The following is a 26653-nucleotide window of genomic DNA, read 5'->3' as shown; positions in this document are numbered from 1 at the left end:
TAAATTTTAAATTTTAAATTCAGTTGCAAAACTCCATCAGATGAAGAATTGAGTTTAAGAAGCTAGAGTGCACTTCAAAGACACTGTAGTAGAAAGTTATCAGATGCCCTCCTTCCTGTTACAGATAAAGATCAATTGCTTTTCAGAGGCAATTTTGCATGAGTTCTAGTGTAAACGATGAGCTATAGCCTCCTCTAATATTCAGTCACCTGGATTGACTTTTGCATGACCATAAAAACACAGCTCAGCACATCAGTCTCATATATCCTAAAGATGGTGTTAAAAGTGAAGCCACAACAGTGTTCTGTAACCGTTCCCCCCAGCTAATTATTAAATGACTGTTTCTATAGATTCACTGCACCCCCAATCCTTAAAATCTTAAGTACTTCTTCAAACACAGTGTTTTAAATATACTGTCCATCTGTTCTGAGGAATTCACCCAAAGCTTTGTTGGTAACAGAGGTGTTAACAGTGATGCATGAAGCATGAACTCCTGTGGTTGGGTTGTTGAACAATCTCCTGCAGCCTGATGTGTTTCATCATGTACTCCTACACCTGCCTTAGAATGCTGCTTAGCAAACTGGCCCATCAGTTAGGACTGAAAAGCAGAGGAGAGGTTGCCTGCTCAGAGCAGTTTCTCTAAAGGACACACAGTTCACCAATAGGTTTGCATTGTAATTCCTCCTCCAACATGTGAGTAGACACAGGTGACATTGTAATATGACATTACAAAAAAGGACACATCTCCCAAGTATAGTCTAATCCTATGAGAAAGGAAGATTTTACTTGAAATACTTCTAATTCCCAGCAGTGTGATGTGGAAGGACAGTTGGGTGAGAAGAGACAGTTACCACATGAAAATAAAGGAATAATAAAGTAAACTATTAAGCTTCCTAGTATTAAACCTTACTTAAAAACCCAGTTTAAATTTGCTTCTAGAACACGTCTTCATGCCTTCTCCCTGCCCAGTGCTCCCTCCCGCAGCTGAAATGAAATACCAAGCCTTGCTACTCTAAACTGGTAAAACAAAAATAGAAATGAGGCTTGTGATGAGGGGAAAAAAGGAAAAGATTTGTAGCGTTAAAGCCTTTCATGACTGAGGCAGCACAGATGTTATACATTTGCCCCAGCCCTGGTATCCTGTTTTGAAAACCAGCAACAGATTTCTGATTCATCAGTCACAAAGGGTGTATGTACTTTCATTGCCTGGAGGCTTTCCACTGCCTGGGATTGTGGTTCTTCCCTTGCTTCTTGACACCTCCAAAGGAATAGATCAGTGAATTGATCAGAGTTAAAACCCCTAGCAAAGCAGAAACAAGACTATTTTTAAGTTATTCCCTGTTTCGTTTCACCATGCTGCTCCACAAACAGCACAGCTGAGGGTGTGGTGTGAGGAGAAATGGACTTGTACAAGACAGCTGGGAAGCAGGAAACCTTTCAGACACCGCTGTCATTAAAGTCCATGTTTGATGATACTCAGCTCGTGACAGGGCAGCTGGAATCTTTCTCACTGCAAAAATATCACTATTTCCTTTGTGATTGCATGCTGAAATAGGTGTCTGCCACACTCCTCTCACCACAAAGGGCACAAGTGACAAACACGTACTCTTGTGCTGCAAAGCCTGGAACTTCCTGTCTGAACAGTGATTGCAGGGGTAGCACAGGTATGCTTAAATACATAGGGGTTAAGTGATAACCACAATTATGTTGTAGAAAGAACACTTGAAGTCTTAGCATATAAAAATTTTGTTAAAAACCCAGTCACAGTATTCCAATTATTAATTACTATTGTACCAACCACTGGAATGTCTATTGACTGTGCAGACAGTTAAAGTAGAGGAGGACAAATTATGGCTGATGTTTGGCTACATCAACTAAAGAGTAAAAAGAAAAGACTGCTGCTAATCTAATGTGGAAAACACAGGCAACATCAAGAGGAGATTGAGGAACACCAGTAAAGTTTTAGAGACTTTTCCTTTGAATGTGCATTAAGTTAAGGCTTTACAAGAAAGGCTCTGGAGCAGAGACCCTCTGAGCTCATGTTCATGCTGAGCACTCTACACTCAGGCCATCACTTCCTTGCAGTTCTGCATCTCAACCCTAAGGTAGGTTGTAGCCTACCCATATAAAAACGTGCTAGTGTTTCTTACTATGACCTAACTTATAAGAATTTCAAAGTTATTTTATCTTAACCACTACATTTTTACGCAATTCTTCACAATATGTTGGTACATTAAATATATTTTAACTTTATTAGGGCATTTCTGAGGCCTTCTTCCTACCACTTCTCCTGATCCACTACTGACTACTCCTTTCACTGTGCCAGTATATTTCTTGATGGAGAAGAGGAATAAAAAATTTTGGCGAGGTGGATTACAACCCAGTAATTGTTGATTCAATCAAGAGGGACAAAGCCCAGCAGTGAAGGACAGAACAACTGCAGCAATTCCTCCACAGGAATTGAACAATAATACAATTTCCCATAAATTTGGCTAGTTTATTTCCAGAAGGAATCTCATAGTCAGGCTGTTGACCTTGCAGTCCTACAAAACCATGTGAACAGACAAAAGCATTTTAAGCTGCTCAGCAAAGGTCTGACATGGAACTGGGACAAATCAGTTTCCCACTGCACTCCTGATGTCCCCGCTCAGGATCTGTGTATAGAACAACCACCAACAGCGGTTTTTCCAGCTGTGCAAAAGCAAGGATTCAGTCAGGGAGGAACATACGGGTCCTTATTTCGATGAGTAATCATCCTGTAAACAGTATAGTCTTAATCTGCATCAGGGGAAATTCGGGTTAGACACTAGGAGGAATTTCTTCACAGAAAGGGCGATTAGATATTGAAACGGGCAGCCCAGGGAGGTGGTGGAGTCACCGTCCTGTAAGCGTTTACGGAACGGCTGGACATGGCACTTAGTGCCACGGTCTATGGACATGGTGGTGTTTGGTCATAGCTTGGGCTCGGTGATCTCAGAAGGCTCTTCCAACCGAAGTGATTCTGTAATCAATCAGTAATTGCCAGTTACTGATCCCGGGCGATTATGGGGATGTTTCGGAAGACAGGAGTCATTTCCGTGACAGAGGGAAGCTGAAGCAGTCGGGCTGGATCGGCGGTGCCGAGCTATCCCGCCATGTCCCGCTCTCCCGTTCCCCCCGGAGCCCTCACGACCGCGGCCGCCCGCGCGCCGAGAAGTGCCGAGCGCCCGCCCCTCCGCGTCGCGCATGCGCGACGTAGCGAAGCCTCGCGAGAGGAGGGGGCGGGAGGCGGTGGCGGCGGCCCGGTGCGCGCCGGCGGTGCCGCCCCTGTGTGCGCCTGCCCCGCCGCCGGGCCATGGCGGCGCCGCCGGCCTCGCCCGGCCCCCGCGGCCGCTTCGAGCAGGAGCAGGACCGCGCCGTCCGCGCGCTGGTGCGCTGCGTGACCAGCCTGCCCGAGGAGGAGCTGGGCGGAGAGCGCTTCCAGGCGGCGCTCAATTTCGCCTGGTCCAACTTCAGGTCAGCGGGAGATGGAGGGTCCCGGTGCCTGCCGCGGGGTGTGGGACGGGGCCGAGGCTCGCCGGGCCCGCCGTGCGCCGTCTGGGGAAGCGCCGGGCGCCGTACGAGTCTCTGCCGCAGGATCAATGACTGCTACTCCGACACGTTTGGATCTTGGTCTTTTAGGGATTTTCTCCTGCTGTGCTAGAAGGTGCCTTTCAGCGTGTTCATTTAGTCGCCCAAAACTTCGTTGGAGGGCGATACATTATGGTTGTGTATAAAGAGCAAGTGAGGAGGACTCTGTCAAATTGAGATAAACCTTCTGGCTAAGAATGCTGTGCTGCTTGTGTGAAAGGTTATCAGTCTGCTGGAAGAGAACGTGTTTGGTGTTATTTAGGCTTGTCAGAAACGTGGTCTTCATTAATTTGTAATACATAGTAGCCCTTCAGACTGCCACCTAAAACACCCTTACTGAAGTTTCACGCCCAGTTTTCAGTTATCGCAGTTATTGTTCCAGTCTATTCTGCCCGCTTGAGTTGGGCTCGATGATCCTTGTGGGTCCCTTCCAGCTCAGAATATTCTGTGAAAGCTGTGAAACTCTTACACGATGTATTTCCAATTACCCGTACCATCACTAACTGCTGCCTCTTTGAAATCGTATGCAGCTAATAGCTAATCCATACAAAATCAATGCTACTTTACATTTTTCATGCTGATTAAATGCATTTTTGGGGGAGCAGTAGCATAACTGCATTGCATCTATTAATCCTAATTACTAATAGGCTCAAATAAAATTATTTTAATGTGCGAATCTCACCCTCAGTTTTGGTCAGCTATGTGCTTGTGTAGCTGTGTGCTCTTTTAGATTGGGGAATTGTTGGGATTTAATTTGGGTTTTTTACATGTCAAGAAAACAGAGGGGGTGATGCAAACTGAAGAAGAAACTTTTGACCGGGAGGGTTGGGAAGAGGAAGGTTTTTTTCATGCCAGAATTGTTGTCCAAGGAATGTGCATGGAACATCAGCCTGAAATTATCTAGTATTACGTTTGCAAACAGTGAGACCTTAGGTTGTAGCAGAAACTATCCTTAGTTTCGAGTTTGTGAAATTTGTGATTTGTATTGTTAGATTTAGTGATGTTTCTGTGCTGTAGTTCTTTGATCCACCTATTGATTTCCCTGCAGCACTCTAATCCTCTTCTATTCATGATGTTCCCAACTTGCCTAAAAAAATGATATTTTTTGCATGTGTGTTAGTCATTAATTAAAGCTTTGAGCAAGAGACTAAAGAATTTTCACTAATAACTTCCCTGCAGCTTGATTTTTCTTTTCAGGACAGATTCTTGGTTTGATTTTATATTGTCTTTTTAGTGTGATATTCTAAATCTTCCAGTTCTTATACTTACCACCATTTTAAATTAATGATTTCCTCTGTAAGCTAATGTGCTGTAATAAATTAGATATATTCTTAAACCTAAATGCCACCTACTTATTCAGAGCTATATTTTATCATGCTTTTATTCCAAATCCTTATACATTGTTGAAATCAGACTAACATGTCTGCAGTTAACAAAATTGTTTTTTCTTTTCTTTAACATGGGCCTATCTTCATCCTGCAGTCCTACTTATTAAAAATCCTTGCTAGCTGCCTTAGAGTTTCACTTTCTAGTTTATTACTTTGACATTGATGTGATTTCATATTTCTTTTGAATTTCAGTCTATTTAGCTTAACTGTTGCTCAAGATTGGGATTCAGCAGTTTTCATTTCTGTCTGTGGTCATGAGAATATTATCACTTTCTGTCACCTGTTGCTGGAAACATTGATATGGTTTTGAGGGCATATAGAGTGTCTTGACCTTGTGCTCAGTGTTGTCACATCTTATTCCCTGTCTTTTAATCTCTCTATCTGAAGAACCTATTCATAGCCTAATTTAGTCTCCAAAGTCCATTTTACCTTTCACGAGTTCCTGTTTTGTCCCTGTACATATGTATATACCTTTGTTGGTATATCTGTCTGTATTTTTGATCAAACTCTCTTTTCACTTAGACACTCTCCCTTATCCCTTATAAAAAGGAGCTTCTTTTGGGTTTAGAGGCCTTCCCATGTGGGTGTTTGTTTTGCCTATGCCTGTGATGCAGATCCCTAATAATTTTGTGCCTTTGACAACATAGTTCTTGATCTCCTTGATCTACTTGACTTAGCAGACAGTATACTTTAATTGCTTAGTTTGCTGGTACAGTAGTAATTTTCCATTCAGCTTAGAGTGCTGGTTAGATGTAACCTGCATTCAATTTTTTCTACTTTTCAGGCCAATTATATTTAATCCTTCTTGAGCTAAGAGATGCCAAGATTGAATTTTATTGATACTTAATGCTGTCGCTGAATTAAGTGTGCATTATTAAAATAGTAATATTGTCTTCATATATGTAAATCAGCTTTATTTTCTTCCTTACTTCAGCTTCCTTTTAAACATATTCTAATACAGATTTCTTACACAGATTTCACCGGTTTCTTGATGTGAACAGTCATAAAGTAGAGAGAACAATAGAAGGGTAAGTTTTATATCTGTATATTAATAATGCATTGGTTATATATATATATATTTAAAAAGCCTTCTTTATACTATTTGTGTTATTAGAATACATGAAAAATTGGTAATTCATTCTGACCTTGGAAAAGCTGCAAGCTGGAAAAGACTAACAGAAAAATTTCTGAACTTGCCACTCCCAAGTACTGAAGAAACAAAGGTATGGACGTTGCAATTTCCTTGTTCTTTTTTTCCATCCCTCTTGCATTTACACCGACAATGGGAGCTTCAGTTGTAATGTGTTGGAAATTTCAGATGACTTAGTAGTGGGCTTTGGAGTTGCTGTTCAGGTCATGGGTTTCCAGAAATTAAAATTTATCTTCTCAGAGTTTCAGCACATGGAGTTTCATGACTTAAAAGTACACAGTCTCATTGCAGAGCAGGTGTTTTAAAGTCAGCATTGTACAAATGCTGTAGCTGGAGTCTAGGTGAGTCTGGATTCCTGTCTGTACTAAAATAAGAATGAACTGAGAATTTCTTATTTGCCAATTTTTTTTACTTTAAGTAATCCATCTAGGTGTTTTGATTTTAAGAGTTTTGAGTTGGAGTGCTTCTCTTCTGTAGCTTCCACATTGAGACTGTTGTGTGTATTTCACCATTGATATACTTTGTATCAAATCAGTTTAGGATATGGAGTGGATGAATATGGTGAAAGTTGTCTCAGTTTTCTTTCCAGTGTAGCAGTGTAATAATGAATTGGATCTTAGAAAGTTTCTCCTGTTGGTAGATTTAAGCTTCTGATTTAAGAGGTGCTGCTCCATATAATGGTGTTATTTAATAGAGTCATGTGTTCTGAGTTGCAGTCTGATTTTACTTCTCATTGAACTGACATTTATCTTTCTTTGCGTGTTCTAGGTTCCTTTTAATTTGTGGGGAAAACCCAGGAGTCCTTAATACCTTACACATATTCAGTTACTGTACTGTAGTCTCTAGATTTTTGAAAATGTACCTTTAGTACTGCTTGCTTTGAGATTTGAATGAAATTAAAACCAACCAAACCAAATATCCAAGCAAGCACTTAATGTTTAAGCTTTAATGTTCCAAGTATCCTAAGATTATTATTATTTCCTTTTCTTTTTAAAAATGTAACTGGGGTGTGGCTGGACATAGATTAATCTCATCTTTGGGAAGTTAAATGCCATTTAGTTTTTAGCAGTGACACATAACTGGGAAGATCAATTATTTTTTTGGTTTCTGTGACTGGTAAGTGGAACACTAGTTCACACATGTCATTCTGTCAATGACCTACTGGTTTTCTTTGACAAAATCAGTAATGTTTGGTAGGAGCATGTTATAATCCTTGTATAGTAGGTGAGTATCATGCTGCTTTATCAGGAATTTGAATTATTTTTTCTAAAATGCAACTGGAACTTATTCCAAAACAGCTTTGTGTGTTTATGAATGTGTGAAAGTGTATAAGGGTTTAGATAGCTGAATGTCTAGATGTGAAATGGTGGCTGAAGATCTTTGTGAAGTTACAATGAAGCCAAAGAAAAATCTTTTTATAGTAAGAAATGGTTGTACATTGGTAAACAGATTTTAGGGAATGGACAATAATACAAATCTCTGGACCATACCAATGTTGGCACAGCATTCTAACCTGATTGAAGGCCTCTGTTTCACAACTACAATATTAAAGATTCATCCTTAATGATTTGTGTAGATTTTCAGATATGAGAGGATAATGTGAACATGATATTAAAATGTAGTGATTGTAGCTAACTTCATTTTAACCTGTGAAATAACTGGCCATGTGAAAAGGGAAGCTAAGACTTGGTTTCCAGCAGGCCCATTACCTGTGCCCTTCCAGTTCATCCACATTTATGTGGCTGTCCATGATCCCTTGTCCCGAGGTGACTTCTTACTTTCACAATACTTGCATCTTTTCCATATTCTCTGATTATTGGCTCAGTAAGAGGCAGCATATGCTGTGGCTATCCTATGCTATCCTTTTGAAGGATTTGTATACTGATTGGTTAATTAATAGGCAGAAGGAAATGGATAACATTCAATGACATGTTGCAGATGTTATATTTGTAATTCAGGACTGGGGAATGGGAACTAACAGGGAGCATTCCTGCAGATAATAGGCTGACGTAGTTACTAAGCAAAATCTTTTAGACCACCTACAGACTTAGTTTTTTTCTAATGTGTTTTAAAGACAGATACACACTATTCCATACTGTCTCTTCTGTTGTGTTTATCTGATTCGCCATCCAACACCACCTATGTGGAAAAACCAAGAGTCAAAGAAGTGGGTAAGTTTACAAAATGTTTATATGGCTACTGAAAGATACAATCTGCAATGCAATCTGATAAGAAGGACATTTTTCCTTTCCATTTTATTATCTCCTTCACTTCATATTGCCTTATTGGTTGTCTTTATAATTTATACATTTAAAATAGCTTGCAAGTCTTTCCTACCCCTGTTTATGTTGCATCACTTAATTAAGTTTTCCAGCCACTGAAGTACCTTGGGAACTCTCTTTGACTTGTACCACTATCACAAACAAACGTTCTCCACCTGTTCAGCAGTGCTTAAATGCTCAAAGACAGACAGTGGATTTCTATCCTGAGTCTCTGTCTTACACTTCAATATTAGTTCTCTTGAAAAAGTTTTGATGATGTAAATTCCTACGTTTCCTACATAATCAAGGAAAGGGAGATACATTTGAAGGTTTCCAGAGGGAGATCCCAGCTGCCTGCTTTCTAAAGTAGGACTTTTTCACTCAGTGCCTGAAAATGAGGCTTGTGCTTAAGTTTGAGTGGATACCATCCCCCATTTGTTTACAGTGTTGTATGATAGACTGGAGAATATTTCAGACTAACCTAAAGAAAATCTTGCATCTTAAGATTCCTTTTTGAATGATCTCTGCACATTCCCTCGGCGGTGTTTTGAATGCACTTTCAGCCCATTCCAGGAATGTGAATATGAAGAAGTTATCTCAAACAACACTAATTACAGTTGAGTAAGCTTCACGTTTAAGATATCATATGTTGTAAGTGTGATTGTTGCTTTGAAAGTATCTCACATCACATCATGGATATGTGCTGTCTTTTTGGAGAGTAAGACAGTTCTTGGTTTATGTTGTTTACAGTCTGGGATCCTTGTGCATATTTAAATTATACATTTAGAATGTTTCCATTGAGCTAAATGGGACTTCCTAGTCACAATAAATGGTGTGTTGCATTCTTGCATGTTTTTCCAGGATTGAAGTGTAGGGGTAGTGTAACATAATATAGTTAAATGTGCTGATGGCACGCTGTGTTGCATATTTTGAGTGTATAAGCAATAAAGTTGAGAATTAATAAGGGGTATACATGGTTGAGATGTCACAATTTATGTCATGTTGAAAGTGCATAACCTTGTTAATGGAACAGTGATGTAACCTTAAGTGGAAGGGAATGTCTTTTGTTTTAGCTATAGAGTATCAAGATAATTTTAAATTTGGAAGTGTTTCTAGAGGAAAAGAAAGTCAGAGTTATGTGGTACTTACTATTTTTATATTTTAATTTCTCTTAGAAAAGGAAGAAGTATTTGATTGGGGAAAGTATTTGATGGAAGGAGAAGAAATTTACTTTGGCCTAGGCGTAGATACACCAGTAAGTAATTTCTTAAGGTAAAAACCCCAACTGTATAAACTGCTTTGAAGTGTGTTAGAGACCTGATGGAGTTGTCCTAGTTTGTATGCTCTGCGTGTTGATTCTTGCAGGATTCCCCAGTACTCTGCTCGATACCATGAAATAAAACAGAACCAAGCAGAATAACAGTAATACAAATACTTTTGTTTTTCACAATGTTTTGACTTAGTCCTGCAATTAAACTGTCTGCTTCTGCTGACCCTTGCTTCCACCTAATCAGAACTTGCTGCAGTTCTGTGATCTTTTCGAGATCTCTCATTTGCTTATTAATGCTGTGTATAACTAAAATGATTCTCTGTTAGACAGTTATGTTAGTCCTAGTCCTGAATTTACTTTATAATGTAAAAAAGAACAGTTAAATAGGAGCCGAATTTAAATGTGTCTGCTATGTTGTACTGAAGTACCCTGGGGTTTGTTGCACTTCATAGGATTGGTCTGGAGAAAGTGAAGAGGAAGAGGACACTCAGCCCTTGAGTAGAGAGGACTCAGGTATTCAGGTAGACAGGACACCTTTAGAAGACCAAGATCCAAATAAGAAGACAGTACCTAATGCTTCCTGGAAAGGTTAGAATAAGCTGTAATTCTTCTGATATATGTACTAAAATTTAGCAAGGTAATGCAGCTTTTTTTATTATTCTTTAGTGAGGTATTGTGTTACAGATCTATAATTGTAGCATAAGATGCACTGTTCATTACTGATGGAGTTTTTTTACAGTAAAGAAACAATATGGAAAGCTTGATCTGGTTTCTGTTAGTGCTAATGGAGAAGAATTCTGTTCATTCCTGTGGAAATTTATATGAATATTCCAATATAGAAATGGAAACTTAAGAGTTAGTGCAGCATGTAGTTGTATGGATATAATGTAATTTTTTATTATTAAGTATCAGAATGCTGAAACAAAATTTATTTTCCAACAGAAATAGTTGGCTCATCTGCAGGTATGAAATGTTTCTGAAAAAAAAGAAACATTTATTTAGTTAAAACACTAGTGGCTTTCTTTTGAATAGCTTCAGGGAGTATTAAATGTAGCTGTATTCTTTTTCATAAAATATTGTAGGGTACAGTTTACCTGGCACATGACAGCTGCATAGTATATATATTATATAAGCAGTAGCTATCTAACTGGGGTTAGGTAAAATTCTGTTGACAATCACATTTTAGAAAAAACTGTTTTAGCAAATGTACTAAATGCCTAATAAAAAGGAATTTAGTTATAAAGTTGATGACATTTGGCAGTTTATTTTTTAAGTCAACCTGGTTTTGTATATAGCATTTGAGGATTGCCTGAGAGAGAAGCACATTTTTTGAGAAAAAAATGGAAACCATGTAAATCTTCAAGCTTATAGAATCATATATCCTGAGCTGGAAGGGACCCTCAAGGATCATTAAAGTCCCACTCCTGGTCCTGCACAGGATCATCCCCAAGAGTCACACCATGTGCCTTACAGTGTTGTCCAAACATTTCTTGAACTCTGTCAGGCGGGTGCTATCACCACTTCCCTGGGGAGCCTGTTGCAGTGCCCAGTACCCACCCGTTAGGTGAAGAACCTTTTCCTAGTATCCAACCTAAACACCCCCTGAAACAGCTTCAGGCCATTGCCTCAGGCCGTGTCACTGGTCACCAGAGAGAAGAGATCACTGTCTGTTCCTGCACTTCCCTTCATGAGGAAGCTGTGGACCATGGTGAGGTCTCCCGTCTTCTCCAGGCTGAACAGACCAACTGACCACAGCTGCTCCTCATACGGCTTCCCCTCTTGGGCTGTCACTGTGTTTGTAGCCCTCCTTTGGACACTCTTATGGCTCTTTCCTACATTGTGGCACCCAAAACCTTGCTCAGAGTACCCTGGTGAGGCCTCACCAGTGCTGAGCTTATTTTTTAGGACTTTTGCAACATTTGGGAAATGTGGCATTTCTGTGTAAATTAGTTTGTGCACAGTGGTATTAAATTCCCAGTGCAGTAAAGTGTAAATGGCTGTAAATGGTAATTCATTTGAAAAGATCTGTGATTCTGCAGCTGAGTGAATAGGCTTATTAATAACTTCTTCCTGTGTTTTGTAAGCATTTCCTGCATAAATAAAAGCACCTTGCTGCCTGTCACATGTTTTCACAGTTGGTGAGCCTGATGCCCGCAGCTGGCTGGAGCAGCACGTAGTTCCTCAGTACTGGACAGGAAGGGCTCCTCGCTTTTCACATAGTTTGCACTTGCATTCCAACCTGGCTGCAGTCTGGTAAGAAAACAATATAACTTACATATTCCTTCCTGGCATGCAGTGCTAAATATTGACTTTTTAAAGCCTCTTTTCTGTTGGAAGCATAGATACTATAGCTATTACAATTCACTTAAGAACAGAATTAAAGGGGTACAAAAGAATAAGATGAACAAATGAGCTGCTTTTTCTATTAATAGATTCTTATCCTTTTATTTAGTTTTTATTAAGTTTCTCATGTCAGAGAGGGGGGTTTCATTTTTCAAAGACATGAATCTTATTGTTGAATTTTGTTTGGCTTGACCCTTATGTAAGTCTTTGAGGACCTAATATAGGTGGGTTGTAAGTGGTCCTGGAAGTGAGGAGTCTCCTAATGTTCAAATTTTTTAAATGTTTTTTGTGCCTTCCTTACAAAGTTAAACATAAATTTTGTGTGGGGGAGGAGCTTAAAAGAGTATTTGCCATAATCTGCCATGGCCTTGGAAAGAAAATGAGAATTAAAAATAAAAGGGAGTCTAATTCTTTCCTGTCCCAAATTTTGATGTATCAGTAATGAAGTTCATTAGATTTGCCCTTGGTTTTCTTAATTTAATGAATTTTTAAACAAAGGAGTTATTTTAGTATAAGGTGGTTGTCTAGCCAGTTATGAACCACAATTTGCAATGAATATTAGGAGAGGGATAGCATGAATAAAGCAATGCTACTGCTGCAGTGTTGTTAGGAGATGTATGTTTTACATATCTGTATGGTATATAACTAGTATTACCTAATTTGAACTTTTTGATTTTGAGTGTGACTGCATAACTTTTGCCACTGATGATACTGATGAGTAAAAATACTAAAAATATAAATAATCATTCTACACTTTGCTGAAATATGAAAAGGTACTGAGGAAGGTTTACAAAGAATTGCATAAGACAGGATCATAAGAGAAAATTCTTAGATGGCTATGAAAGTTTCTACTTCTTAAGTAAACTTGTGAGTTAGAGAGAGAATTTTCTTACATGCGATAGAGAAATTGGTGTTTTACTTTTTAGCTAAGTATTTTTTCTAGAAAGTAATGATAAGTTTTCACAGCACTGAATGAGAAATAATTGAATAGAAATAACTGAATAATTAAAAAAAAAAACAAAACCAAACCTACAACCTCCCTCACCGTCCCACCCTTAAAATAGTGGAAATGCAATATTACAGGCATTTGCTACTTAATTTCTTGTCTGTGTAAGATGAGATGATATTTGGGTGTTTTCCACAGTATCTTGCCTAGCAATATGAAAATAAACTGTGCTTTTTTTATATACTTAAAATGTCCCCATGCACATTGAATCTGCTCAGATGTGAGCAGAACAAAACTAAGCCTAAAGATTATTGCTTCATTCTTACTTTCAGGTGGTTCAGCTGTTATTTCAGCCATTAAATTGTTTTCATTTCCTTTTTTTCTAAGGGACCACCATTTGTACACCAGTGATCCTTTGTACGTGCCAGAAGAGAGGACACTGGTCACAGAAACTCAGGTTATACGAGAAACTCTTTGGTAAGCGCAGCATCCCAAAGCTTGCATTTTAACTTCTAGTGTTTCTCTCAAGGAAATGAGAGGGCTGTCTTTGAAGATGTCCAAAGAAGGAATCATTACTGAGCTTTTAATTGACACTGTTTCTGACAGTGAAGATGCTTTGTGTGTGTTAACCATTCACATTTGAGGCACTGGAACAGGTTGTCCAGAGAAGTTGTGGATGCCCCATCCCTGGCAGGTTGGGTGCAACTCTGAGCAACCTGGTCTGGTGAAAGGGGGTCACTTCATGGCCTGAAGGCTGGACCTAGATGATCTTTAAGGTCCCTTCCATTCTGTGATTCATGAAGAAGGTGGTAGCTTACTACTTTTTTTTGGCATTGATTATTCAAGTCTACTTGTTAAAAAGAACTATTCTGTTCTTATCTTGTCCCTATAGATTTATAAAACAGTGTCCAGTTTCAGAAAGCAGGCTGAGTCATCCTATAGCTGGAAATAATCTCAACTGGAAAGAAACTTTAGGAAATATTTACTTCATGCCAGTGTTCAATTGTTTTTGTTCTGGCTACAGCTTACAGTACTAATAGCAGCGTACTTGATCTGTGGTCTTCTGTTACTCAAAGAAAATAAACTTTTAGGCAAGGGAGAGCTAGTTCTTTTATTAATTACATATAAGTCCATTAAGGGAGAAAATTACTACTCTTTTTGTTTCTTTTCAAGGCTACTTTCAGGAGTGAAAAAACTTTTTATATTTCAGCTGAATGATGGAAAAGTGACTGTGCGGAATGATATTATTGTAACTCATTTAACCCATGTAAGTTGTTTCTGAATCTCAGAGGAATATGTCATTAGAAATATGTAATTTGTGGGAATAGGAAATTAAACTGCTTGTGGAAATTTCTACAAATTTTCTGTGTATTTCTACAATTTTGTTTTGTCTAAATAACTGCATCCGGCTTAATAAAACTGAATGGGCTGTTCCAGTATCTGAGAATGTGATGAAGCAATAGCAATTGCAGAATTTTATAATATTTTAATTCATAAAAATAATATTGTAATTAAATTTTTAGCCTTTATGAAATACAGTTTTTGTTAGATTATTCTAAAGGGTTGGTTTTTTTTTTTTTAGAATTGCCTGAGATCTGTATTGGAGCAGATAGCAGCATATGGTCAAGTTGTATTTAGACTACAAAAGTTTATTGATGAAGTGATGGGACACAGCCCAGAAAGCATATTGCATGGAACAGTTTCCACTCCAAAGAAGACTACTGAAGCCCCATTCAGAACCTACCAAGCTTTTATGTGGGCTTTGTATAAATATTTCATTAGCTTTAAAGAAGAACTTACTGAAATTGAAAAATGCATAATCAACAAAGGTACAGTGTAAAGGAAGTTTTACATGAGGAGGACACACAAATAATGAACACTGATAAAAATTGCATTTCTGTTCTGTTATTTTATGCATCTTGTTTTTTGTTTTTTTTTTTTTTTTTTAATTTCCAGATAAAACAGTCACACTTTCAATAGTAATAGATAAGTTGTCTCCCAGACTGGCACAGCTGAAGGTACTTCACAAGGTGTTCAGCACAGGAATAGCAGAAGTGCCACCTGACACTAGAAATGTTGTACGAGCATCTCATCTGCTTAATACCCTCTACAAAGCTATTCTTGAATATGACAGTGTTGGAGAGGCATCTGAGCAAACGGTAGGGGAAATAATTCATTCCTTAATAGAGCAACATACTAGAACTAACAAAATCAGTTACTAGATTTAGTAACTAATGCATTGTTTTTTGACATGAGTTCACTCAACCTGGACAACAATTGATTTATGAAAGGATCAAGAGCAGTGTTTCTTGAGGACCCAGGGGAAAGACTTTGGAAAATCAGAGGCCAGGAAGCTGTTTTGAAAGAGGGAACTTTGGAATAGCTTTCCCTCCTATTTGTAGAACTTCATAATTCAGTTAATGCTGAAATATGGAGTTTTGGATTTTTACAGTAACTTGATTATAAGTTACTGTAAAAATTGAAAATATAGTTGATGTCATTATATCCTTTTGTTTTCCTGATTTCGATGTTATGAAACCACAGAGTGTTTTATGACTATCCCTTACTATTTCAGAGATGTTAGAGTAAAAAGGGGAACCATGAACTATACAAGCTTCCATTAAAAAAAAAAAGCTGCAATTTTTATTTTAACATTTTATCTTTAAAATCCCTAAGTGTAGTTAGGTATATGTTACAAACTGATTACACAATTAAGAGACTAGACTTCACCATATTGCTTTCAATGCTTGGTATAAAAACTTTCAGCCAGTTATTTTCTTTTTTCCTTTAAATTCAGGTATCACTTTTGTTCTCTCTCTGGGTTGAAACTGTGAGGCCGTACTTACAGACAGTGGATGAGTGGATAGTCCATGGTAATTTGTTTGATCCTGCAAAGGAATTTATTATTCAGAGGTAGGGATGCTTGATATAAGACTCAAATAATTCTGTGTAGGTAAATCTGTTGTAGGACCTAGGGTAAAGGGTAACAGTAAAAGTAGGTTTTCACGTTTGTTATTTTGCTTAAGAAATAATTTCTTGATCATACTTAATCATAACTTATCTCAAACTTCCCATCAGGGAAATTATATAGATACGGATCTCTACCACATATTGTTGTAGAGTAGAAATCTATTTTTTTGGGTTTTTTCCATCTATAGTAAATAATGAGCAGGCTGACTCGGAGTATACTGCCTTTTTTTAAAAGCAATTAACCATTTTTCAAACCCAAGATATTTGCAAAAATTACAAAATTTAATTTAAAATTCTTCTATTAATCTTAAGTTGTTATGAATCAAGTGCTATTTGGAATTGAAATGCTCATTGCTTTTGACTTGTGGTAAGGTTAATATGGTGTCTTGAATTACATGCGCATACCCTAAACATTACTTGAGCTGTTCATTTTTGTTCTGTTGCTATGCTACATTTTGTTGGTCCCTTTTTTGACTGACTCCAGCTTGGAGTGGAAAGTGAATATAGAAATTAAAGTTCTGGTTTGTAATTACAAATCCATTGTTCCCTCTCTGCCAAACTTAAACTTAACCTGTGTCTGTTAACACATATTGAGGTGAGCATGAAGTAAGACAACAGCTCTAGCAGTACTAATAATTCCTTAGTAGCATCCCTATTATGTCCTGTTTTTGTGGTTCTATAATTGTGTTTTCAGTGCTACCAACAGTGCTGATCTCAACTTACATTTATGCTTCATTTTAATGACCTAATTTTAATTATTTAATTTAGGATTTGCATCTGACTTCAAAGACCAAACTGAGTATCTGATGTAAACAACAAAAGAATCCAAAGTGAACTACAAATTGAGTTTCACCTACTCTAGAAATTTTCAGCTTTCCTAGTAGTAGTTGCTTCAGTTTGAGGTTTTAAATAAGTCAGCAAGTCAGATGCTCATAATTTTGACACTAAGGATGCATGCCACTTTGAATAGTTAACATCCTAGACGAATTTAATTATAATTGCTCTATTTGACTTGCTGTTGAGGTTTATTTGGTTGTACAGTTGTTTTATTTCCCATGAGCTAGCTGTTTATGCTTTTCCTAGATAGTTTGCAAATAGGGATGAGCTAATTTTACACAGTTTTACAAAATGCTTCATGACTGTTCTAAGAGAAAGGCAAAGCACAGAATAAAGAGTATACATATCCTCTAGTAATGAAGTTTCCTTTTGGAAAGGAAAATACTCAAGAGCTTTTTATATCTTCACAGAAACAAAAACGTTCCAGTTAATCACAGAGATTTTTGGTATGCTACCTACACGTTATATAGTGTGTCAGAAAAGACAGAGAACGAAGAGAAGATGAGTGATAATGCCAGTGCTAGTTCCGGCAGTGATCAGGCCCCTTCAAGCAGACAGCACACAATGGTTTCTTTTCTGAAACCTGTGCTAAAGCAAATTATCATGGCTGGAAAATCCATGCAGCTGTTGAAGAATCTTCAGTGCAAAGACGGTTCTCCACAGCAGGCTGCATCAAGAGGTGAGATGTCAGTTTGTACACCATTGTGCCTTAGGCTGTCTAACAGTATGGGTGTATTTTTGGTAATGGGCTTCCCCTGGCTTTAGAATAATATAACACTCTGTTGAATGCCAGTGTTGTGGTTGGTAACTTCAGGTCTGATGGAAAACACTCTTCCAATGCAAAAAGGTGAAAAGAGCAAAGTGAATAAAGTTGAGAGTTCCGTGTTCTTTTAATTGCTTTAAATTTTTCTCAAACTTCTTTTCATGTGCTTACAAAACATTTTCTTTGTTATGATACAAAATCAGCTTGTATGTTCTAATAGTAAAATTGGTGGTTTTTAATAAAATAATTATTTTCCATTACTCAGTGGTTGAGTAATCTAAGATAGCATGTGGATTTTTTTTTTAAAGCTTACTCGTAAGTAGTTCAAAGATGTTTGCAAATCTAGGATGTTCATCTTGAATGATTGCAAAAAATAATACAACATTATAACTAATGTTGGGTTTGGGGTTTTTTCTTTTTTTTTTTTTTTTAAGGAAACAATATAATTTTTTTTTGTTTTGCTGCTTCTTCATGCTTAAAAGTAGAAGTAGTTAAATAATTTTGGAGACTTCAGTACGTACTGAAAGATTGTCAGGTGCTAAAAATTAATTGCCTTTGCACCTGAAGTAGGAAGTTCTTTAACAATCTCAAAAATATTTCCTATTTCAGATACCCATACTGCAGTGCATTTGACCATATGTCTGATGTTAGGCATTGGGCTAGTCCTATATTTTTAAATATGTATTTGAGGGTATTTTGTTTTCTAAACAGTGGTCTAAATGTAGCATTTTAAAAGTTAGCTTGTGAATGTTTGACTGTGGAGTTCTCTTAGTTCAGATGATTTGTCCAATGTGTTGCCCAATTCAGATGCTGAACGGAAGAGTTTATATACACTGTTCTTGGAATCAGTACAGTCTCGCTTGCGGCACGGGGAGGAGTCTGTTCCAGACATTATTACAGAACAGCAGGCCACAAAGCAGAGCCTGATAAAGATGCAGTCCATAGCAGAAAGACACTTGGAACTGGATGATGTCCATGACCCACTGCTGGCTATTAATTTTGCCAGGTAAATGTATGATTTTCTTGCTGTGTTGTTGAAAGCAATTTTCATCCTGGTGACGTTTGGTAGATCACTTTTTCATTGCTGCTGCTACTGAAAACAGTTAAGTTCAGAATAAAGACGAGCACCAACAATCAGTGACAAGCTAAATAGAAACTCTGCTTGTGCATGGTTAAAGAAAAACAAAATCAGTGAAGAATGTGCTACTTGCAATTGGTAGCATAGAAAATTGGAGTAGTCTTTATCATAGCAGGCTTTTGGCAAATAAGTGGTTCAATAGTGAATGCCATTGTAAAATCTGAACTTTTCAATGAGTTTTCTTGGTTTTTGTACACAATGTCCTTGATTTGCACCACATATATTCTTAGAAGAATGCAGCTTCAGTTTTGCTGTGCTTAAATCATTGAAGTGTAAAAGCCTTCCAAAATTCATGTTACTTGCATAAAAATTCTTAAGTCTTCATGGTGAGGGAAGTCCTATAGAGAGTATAAATGTGTTGTAAATTTGCAGGAAGGATAAACTCTGAAAATCTTATTATGTGATTGTAGAATGCTGTCCTCTGTGGTACTCTCATGTCTGGTGATACAAAAACAGTATAATGGATCACTTTATAGGCTGGATACATGCTCTGCTTATAATCAGGTTTTATTGCCCCTGCACCATATATTTCAGAGCAGAGGACCCAGTTGATGAAAGTCCTTGAGGGTGTGACATTGTTTTATACCTTGTATGAATAATGAGCCTTCTTCCCTAAGTATCTTGTTTTATTTTGAAGATTGTATTTGGAACAGAGTGACTTTCATGAGAAGTTTACTGGTGGGGATGTCTGTGTGGATAGATCCTCCGAATCCGTGACCTGCCAGACTTTTGAACTGACACTGAGGTCTTGTCTTTATCCTCATATAGACAAGCAATACTTCGAATGCTGTGGTAATTTGATGCAAACTTTAAAGAAGGATTATAGGTAGGAAAGTAGATTTCTTTTTCCTTAACTTTGGTTTTTTTATTACCAGTGGTATGTCATCACTAAAAGAAGCAATTCCATGTTCTGTTTCTACTTCAGTTTGATAAACAGCTATAAAGTCATTAAGGAGAAAAGGTATCATATCTGACATGATAGACTCTTCGGAGAAAAATTGGTCTAGCTTGAATCAAAGCAAAGCTGTCATTTGTCATCAGTAGATGTTTGGTGGGGATGTTATTTCCAACAGTATTTCTTAGTAGTGTTGTCATTTAAAATTCATTTTACGGAGTGGGACAGGATTTCCAAACTCTGCTATTTCTGAGAATTACCTAGTCTCTAAGATAACTTCCAGTGAAGTTAGTGGAGCTGTTAAAGCTTACAGGGGAAAATGCCTTGGTTAAACAAAGAATTCAGTGTAGACTTTGTTATGTTTGTATTCAATACTGAGTTTTTGCTGTGAAGAGTTTTTAAAATTTTTGTTTCTGTAACAGTTGTGTTTTGTATCCACTTGTATGATGAGACTCAGGAAATGTTATGTTTTCTCCTGTTCAGGCTTGTGGAATACTTGCAGGCAATGAGAAATTTTTTCTTACTTGAAGCTGGAGATACCATGTATGACTTCTATACATCTATTTTTGACAAAATTAGAGAAAAGGAAACTTGGCAGAATGTTGCTTTCTTAAATGTTCACCTACAAGAAGCAGTTGGACAACGCTATCCAGAGGACAGTGCAAGGTAAAGTCCAAAACGTGCTTTAGTTACGTTTCTTTCACACTTAATTGTATTAATGTACTTAATTTGCATAGCACAATATTAATTATTGTGTACTCATTAATATTATGTGTTTTAATGAAGTTTTGAGCTGTTGTCCTATTTCCTACCCAAATCCTCCAGATTAAATCAGACAGTTAATGGTTAGCAGTGAGAAATAGAAATTAGTGAAACTAACTACAAATTTAAAACAGATTCTCACAGATTACATCACTTGTTTCCTTGCATAGGTTGTCAATATCGTTTGAAAGTGGTGATACAGCAAAGAAGAAACTCCCTGTCCACACCTTAGATGGTTTGACATTGAGTTACAAGGTAGTGAGTTAAAATGGCTGCAGTTCTTACTCTAGAACACATTTGAAATGTTGTATGAAAGTGATTTATATTTTCTATCTTTATTATCCTCTCCTCCTGCTAGGTTCCTTGGCCTGTGGATATAGTTATAAGCTTAGAATGCCAAAAAATTTACAATCAAGTTTTTCTGCTCTTACTGCAAATAAAGTGGGCCAAATATAGTCTAGATGTTCTACGATTTGATGGTAAGATACTTCTTCAATGAAAGATACTCTGTTTTGTGGTCTAAGAATATGATTAGTCTTCTGCTTTCTGCAGGAAGTAGTATAAACTAGTTAGAATTTTGATTCATTCTATAAAATAATAATCTCTGTTAGTGTCACAAATTATATGTATTAAGCTGGGTGTGTCTTTCACTTTTTTTCAGCCTCAGGGACAGCACCATTCATGCATCCCCTTTGTCTCTTTGATTCAAGTCTAGTTAGTTATATTGGAAACTTGCTGCTTCATTCTACAGACTTTGCTGTTGAAAGAAAGTTTGTCTACCACACCCTAATGTTTATGTATAGTCTTTTTATGAATAATACCTTGCAGACAAGTTAAGAAAACAAGATGAAAAAAATACTCTATTTGAGATTGAAAAACAGTAAGCTGTTGGGGATTATGGAAAGATATTTTAGTATTTCCTTCACCAAGTTAATGTTTATACTCTTCCTGTCCCATGTAAAGTGGATATAGACTTCATGTCTTAGAAAAATAAATTAGAAAGTTGATGGGTTCTTAAGTCTTTTCCCAAAAAGTGCAACACTCTTGCTTTTTTTTTTTTTTTTTAAGAATTAGTCTCTGCTGCAGAAAACTCACAGGTTAATGAAGGAACTTCATTAGAACAAGGAACACTTCCTGTATTTGGACCACAAAAAGAAAGTATAAAACAACAAATACATCGCATGTTCCTCTTAAGAGTGAAACTTATGCATTTTGTCAACAGCCTGCACAACTACATCATGACTAGGGTTTGTCTTATATCACAATTTCATTTATATTAGGAGCTTGTAACTGGAGATGAAGTATTCATTTTCCTTTAAAACCTAAAAAACCCTCTCAGGCAAAAAGCAAAATGTAAATATAATGTCCTTTCTGCTCATGTTTCAGTTTCAACTTGGCCATTTTAAATCAGTAATTCTAAAAATGCTTTAGCAGTTCTACATGCATATGATTGATCTTTGGGTGTTACTGATTCTTTTGTCTGTTTCTCCAAGTTCTAGATGACTTAAGCACAGTAATATAAGATGACGTTTCTGTAAGCTGTAACTTAAGAGCTATTAGACTTCTAAAAATATTACAACAGATACTTTAGTTAGATGGATTCTTTTCAAAAATCTCTAGTACACAGTGTGTACATGACTTTCCAAATACAAAGGCAGTGCCTGTAGATACATATCTGCTCTGTCTTTTTTGCTTTTAATAAAACTAGTATATGCTCCAGTTCAGCCTCTGAGGATAGTTGTTGTGCCCTTGCATAGTGGCAGTGTATCTATTTCTGTGAGGAATGTTGCTGTGTAGTTATGAGAAGAGCTTGAAATTTTTGCTATTGATGGTAATTTGGAAGCTAATCCTAAAATTTGAGAGGGAGGAGCAAATGAAACATGCAATTTCAGGCTCTTTAAAAATATATTGGAAGAGAGTCATAATCACTTGTGTACAGCATTGAATTTAATAACTTTGGTCTTTTTTTTTTTTAAGATTCTCCACAGTACTGGATTGGAGTTTCAGCATCAGGTAGAAGAAGCCAAAGATTTAGATCAATTGATAAAGATTCATTACCGATATCTATCTACAATTCATGATCGCTGCTTACTGAGAGAAAAGGTGGGTGAAAAATTAGTATATTTGATGTATTAAGTTATCAGGACAAGAAAGTAGTCTTGTCTGTACTAATTATGCAGTCTGTTTTGCAATATGCTAAGCAATATATAGGTACTCTTGAGGAAGTGGTAGCTTTTCACACTGAGATGCAGTTTCCCTTGCTGTTCTCAGCTCAATTCTATCAAGGAAAGAGGATAAAATTGAATTCTTTATATTGGGTATATTGGTATTTATTTATAACCAAGGCTTGTTAATGTTATGAGGATTATACATAGTGGTATGGCAGGAAATGCAGGTATCTGGATAGCTTTGTAACCTTTTATCCTTCATACTGTCTGTGCAAAATCTACATCCAAAGTCAGCTGGGCAATGAATTGGAGAACAAATAGAAACATCTTCACTTTGGAAGAATCACATTGTACTTAGGAGATTGTTTTTACAGGTCAGATTAAGTGGCATGTGAAACCTTTGTATTGCAGTGTAATAATTAAAATTATTATGCTTAACAATTTCTGACTTCCTGACCTCCTCCTTGTGTTTTAATTATTTTAGGTGAGCTTTGTGAAGGAAGCTATAATGAAAGTGTTAAATTTAGTACTGATGTTTGCAGACCGTTGGCAAGCTGGTTTAGGGGCTTGGAAGTAAGTACACATACCTAAAATTCTATACAGTCATAATTTTGCAGCTCTGAGTATTATTTTTTTACAGCCCAGAACTGCATCTTCAGGTGAAGCTGCACCAATGCTGAATACAGTGGGACAGTCACCTCCTTTGTCCGTCTGGCTGTGCTGTGTTTGATGGCACCCCAGGATGGGGTTTGCCCTCCTGACTGCCTGGGCGTACTCCCTACTCACTCCTGTTGAGTTCTTGTTGACCAGCACCCTCAGATCCCTTTTTGCAGCCAGTTCTTTCCCCATTTATACTTCTGTTTGTGCAGCCTGCTGCTTGAAGGATGAATGATACTGGGCAAGTCTCCAAGGCTTTGTCAAACACTCAGAAGTTGATGTATGGTCCTGAAGCCAGCTGGTGTGGACTGGCTTACTTCATATTTTTCAAGACTAATTTTCTTTGGCACAGATGCTACCTAAAACTTAGATCCCACTCTCCTGCAACATTAGGAAGTTGCTGTTTTTGGAGTGTTTTTTTTCATTCAGAGTGTCAGAAATAATTTGTGAATGCTGTTGATAAAGACTGAAACTCAGGCCATGTGGTTGCATGCTCTTGCATGTAGCAGGAAAAAGTCATAGCTGCTGTCATCTGTATCTTCTTGTGGGAGGGGAAAAAGGAAAGGAGTGACTGTTGTGAACTATGTCTTCTCCCTTGACTGGTGAGTGCTGGCTGACAGAGTCCAAAGTGGATTTCAAGTGATTGCCAGATAGTAAAATAGTGTGGGTGTCCCTGTTTTACTGACCGTGTAGGTCCCCAAGGACCTCCAAAGCAGTAAGGACCAGGAAAGGCTCTCTTGCTTACAAACCTGTGTAGGAATGATAAGTGTCAGAATCACACTGCTCCTCCAAGTCACTGCAGAGATTTCTAAAATGATGATGAAATTATTAATGCCCCTTTGGTGCTCAGATGCTCCTGTCAAAATTGCCTTTGTTTTTTAGAAGTAGCATATGCAGGCATAACTGAAATATTTTAAGTTCAAGCCAGAATTCTATGTAAAGAGTACTTTTTTCATTTACTGTGAAATTTTGGTCATATTTTGAAGATAACAGGGGCTGGTCTGTTAAGCATTCCTCTGTTAAACTGTTTTGTAGGATGGAATCCATAGAGAAGATGGAATCTGATTTTAAAAACTGTCACATGTTTCTTGTAACTGTTCTCAACAAAGCTGTCTGTCGAGGCTCTTTTCCCCATTGTAAGTACATGAGGCTTTTCACATACCTGCTTACACGAGTTTGCTAGGAATGTGTTTGTTTTAATCTGTTCTAATGTTTGTTGGCACATTTAAAATAATCTCATTTTGTGAATTATGCACAGAGGGACACAAAGACTTAACCTCTTACTAAGTTAAAGTCATTCCTTTTTTAGAGTATTTGTGCCAAGCTTTTCCATGACAGCTATCTTCAGTTTATCTGTTTACTTGATGAGGGGAAGGTCTGTAGCCAAGCAAATGACAAGCAGTTTTCTAAATTAATGAAACTAAGTTCTGGGGGCATAGAAGAGCATTATTTATGTTGATATTGTGAATGACAGCTGTGATATATCTTGAACAGATAGGATTTTTGTGTTATGGTGCCTCAGCTGCAATTGCACTGGGCTCTTGGCTCTGCCCATCTGTTGTAAGTTATTTCCTTGGCAGTAGAAACAGCAGAGGATGATACATCTATGCTTCTACTTACAACCTGGTATGAGTTTAAATTGTTAATCAGTGTCAGTTTGAGTTAGGGGGGCAACTGCTCAGTGAGGTTGTGGGGCATCATGGTTAGCTGAGACGCAGATGGGTGATCTCACAGGTTTCTACACCACCTGTAGATGTGCCATGGGGACATGACTTAGTTGTGGAATGGGCAGTCTTAGGTTAATGTTTGGACTTGATTATTTTAAAGGTCTTTCTCAACCTAAAACCTGTGTTTAAAACGGGCAATATTTGCCATCACTGCTACTCACATCTACAAGAGCTTGTCTCCAGAACCATCCTTGAGAATGGTTTGGTGTATATAAACCTCCACAACTTCTTTTTTATGTACAACAGTATTTCAAACAAAAGAGCTAATTTCTTACCAGTTGTTACCACGTAAAATAACTAATGGGTAGCTGATGATGAGTGTGGTGAAATATTATCTAAACTGTCAGAGACTTACAAAATGTGTTACTGTCCTGAAGTCCTAAGTATTACAATTTAAAAAGTAAATGGATATCCTCTTAAAGGACAGAACTAAATATTGCAATAAATGTTTGCAGAGTCCTGCAAATACAAATATTAACTACATTTTTATGGTTTGTTTCACAGTGGAATCTTTAGCTTTGTCACTGATGGCTGGCATGGAACAAAGTTAACTACCACTGAATTAAGGAAGAACTGATAACAGGATTTATGTTGAAATTCAGTGTTAAAGAACCGTAAGCATTTTGCACTCCAGTTTAAAATGTATATAGCTAAATGTTGCCAGTGTTTTGGAGCTGTGTAAAATATTTTAAAATGTAAATAATGTACAGGTATTTAAGTGTGTTGGTTTGTATAGGCTTCAACATCAAAAAACATGTATAGTGTAAAATTCATTCCATGTAAACAATCTTACCTGAAAATTAAATATATTTCATGCTGAAAAAAAAAAAGAACTTTTTTCCTTTAATTATGAGTAATTGATGGTTTACTTTTTCCATTAATTTTTCAGCTGTGAATAGGTCACAGGGCAGTGTGGAGTGGTGTGACTCAAATCTTGGTGTTTAGAAGGTTGGTTAAATTAATTTTTGGCCTTTTTTTTTCCTTTGCATAAAGGCTAAGAACCATTACTTAATGGTTCTTAAGAAATCTTTAAGAAGACTGTTACAAGAAGCTGATGTAAAAAATACAAGATCAATTTATCAAAATGGATTATAGCAGAACATAAACCACCAGTATTTTTATGTTAAATATTCAAATGCTTGCTAATTTTAGTGGTAACTGTGGCCAGTTTAAGTAGGATTAAGATGAAAGTGTGTAATGTATTAGTTTTACTGATTGGATTGTTGAGATGTTTCAAAGGTGGTCAGATATGATTTGACCTTTATCCTTCTTCTAAGTCTTTTACAAGCAAATGTTTACATCTAATAGCTAATCTCCTGTAAAGCAGTCGGCAGTGGTACAGAGAGTACATTTCTAGACAAGTAAATGCGAGTAAATCTTGTTCTGCACGCGATGACTTGCCCTGTCTCCCCCCCCCTTTAAAGTTTCTCTGGAATTGTGGCATCAGTACACCTGCATTAAAAAGATAAAATCAATCATAGCTATTTACATAATGATGTTTCTGAATAAATAAAAGATTTGATAATTAGAATTTCACTGTCGTGTGTATTTCTACTGAAATTCAGACAGCAACTTAAAGTCTGAGAGGTGTTTCTTTAAGGTAAATGAAGTATGTTACTACTGAGACTGTGTGGCTCATTATATTTCTTTCAGCTGTAAACTAATAACTGCTTTATATGAAAGTGAATATTTCTGTTTGTGTTTGAACAGGAGATCTCAAGGTTCTTCCAAGTTATAGCTATGAAATGTTTTGAGGAAAAGAAATTTAT

General features: G+C 37.2%; 1 protein-coding gene across 2 annotated transcripts; it reads left to right on the top strand.

Annotated features, from left to right (window-relative positions):
• Nucleotides 1-3334: 3334 nt before the first annotated feature.
• Nucleotides 3335-26415, top strand: TUBGCP5 (tubulin gamma complex associated protein 5). Of its 2 annotated transcripts, XM_053971189.1 has the most exons (24): nt 3335-3495; nt 5972-6025; nt 6112-6220; nt 8222-8318; nt 8914-9024; nt 9584-9663; nt 10131-10266; nt 11814-11931; nt 13355-13444; nt 14141-14234; nt 14550-14796; nt 14924-15126; nt 15765-15880; nt 17185-17453; nt 18345-18543; nt 19313-19501; nt 20054-20236; nt 20503-20587; nt 20691-20811; nt 21401-21579; nt 22310-22435; nt 22985-23073; nt 24193-24293; nt 25389-26415. In XM_053971189.1, the coding sequence occupies exons 1-24, from the start codon at nt 3335-3337 to the stop codon at nt 25433-25435; spliced, it is 3204 nt and encodes a 1067-aa protein (XP_053827164.1). In that variant the 3' UTR covers nt 25436-26415. The 2 variants fall into 2 exon arrangements, with proteins under 2 accessions (XP_053827164.1, XP_053827165.1); XM_053971190.1 differs by lacking the exons at nt 3335-3495; nt 5972-6025; nt 8914-9024 and having other exon boundaries at nt 6190-6220; nt 8226-8318.
• The last annotated feature ends 238 nt before the right edge of the window (nt 26416-26653 follow it).

The sequence above is a fragment of the Vidua macroura genome, chromosome 2 (assembly GCF_024509145.1).
Source record: "Vidua macroura isolate BioBank_ID:100142 chromosome 2, ASM2450914v1, whole genome shotgun sequence".
NCBI classification, from domain to species: domain Eukaryota; kingdom Metazoa; phylum Chordata; class Aves; order Passeriformes; family Viduidae; genus Vidua; species Vidua macroura.
Note: the sequence above shows the minus strand (reverse complement) of the source record. Positions and strands in the feature narration are given on the sequence as shown.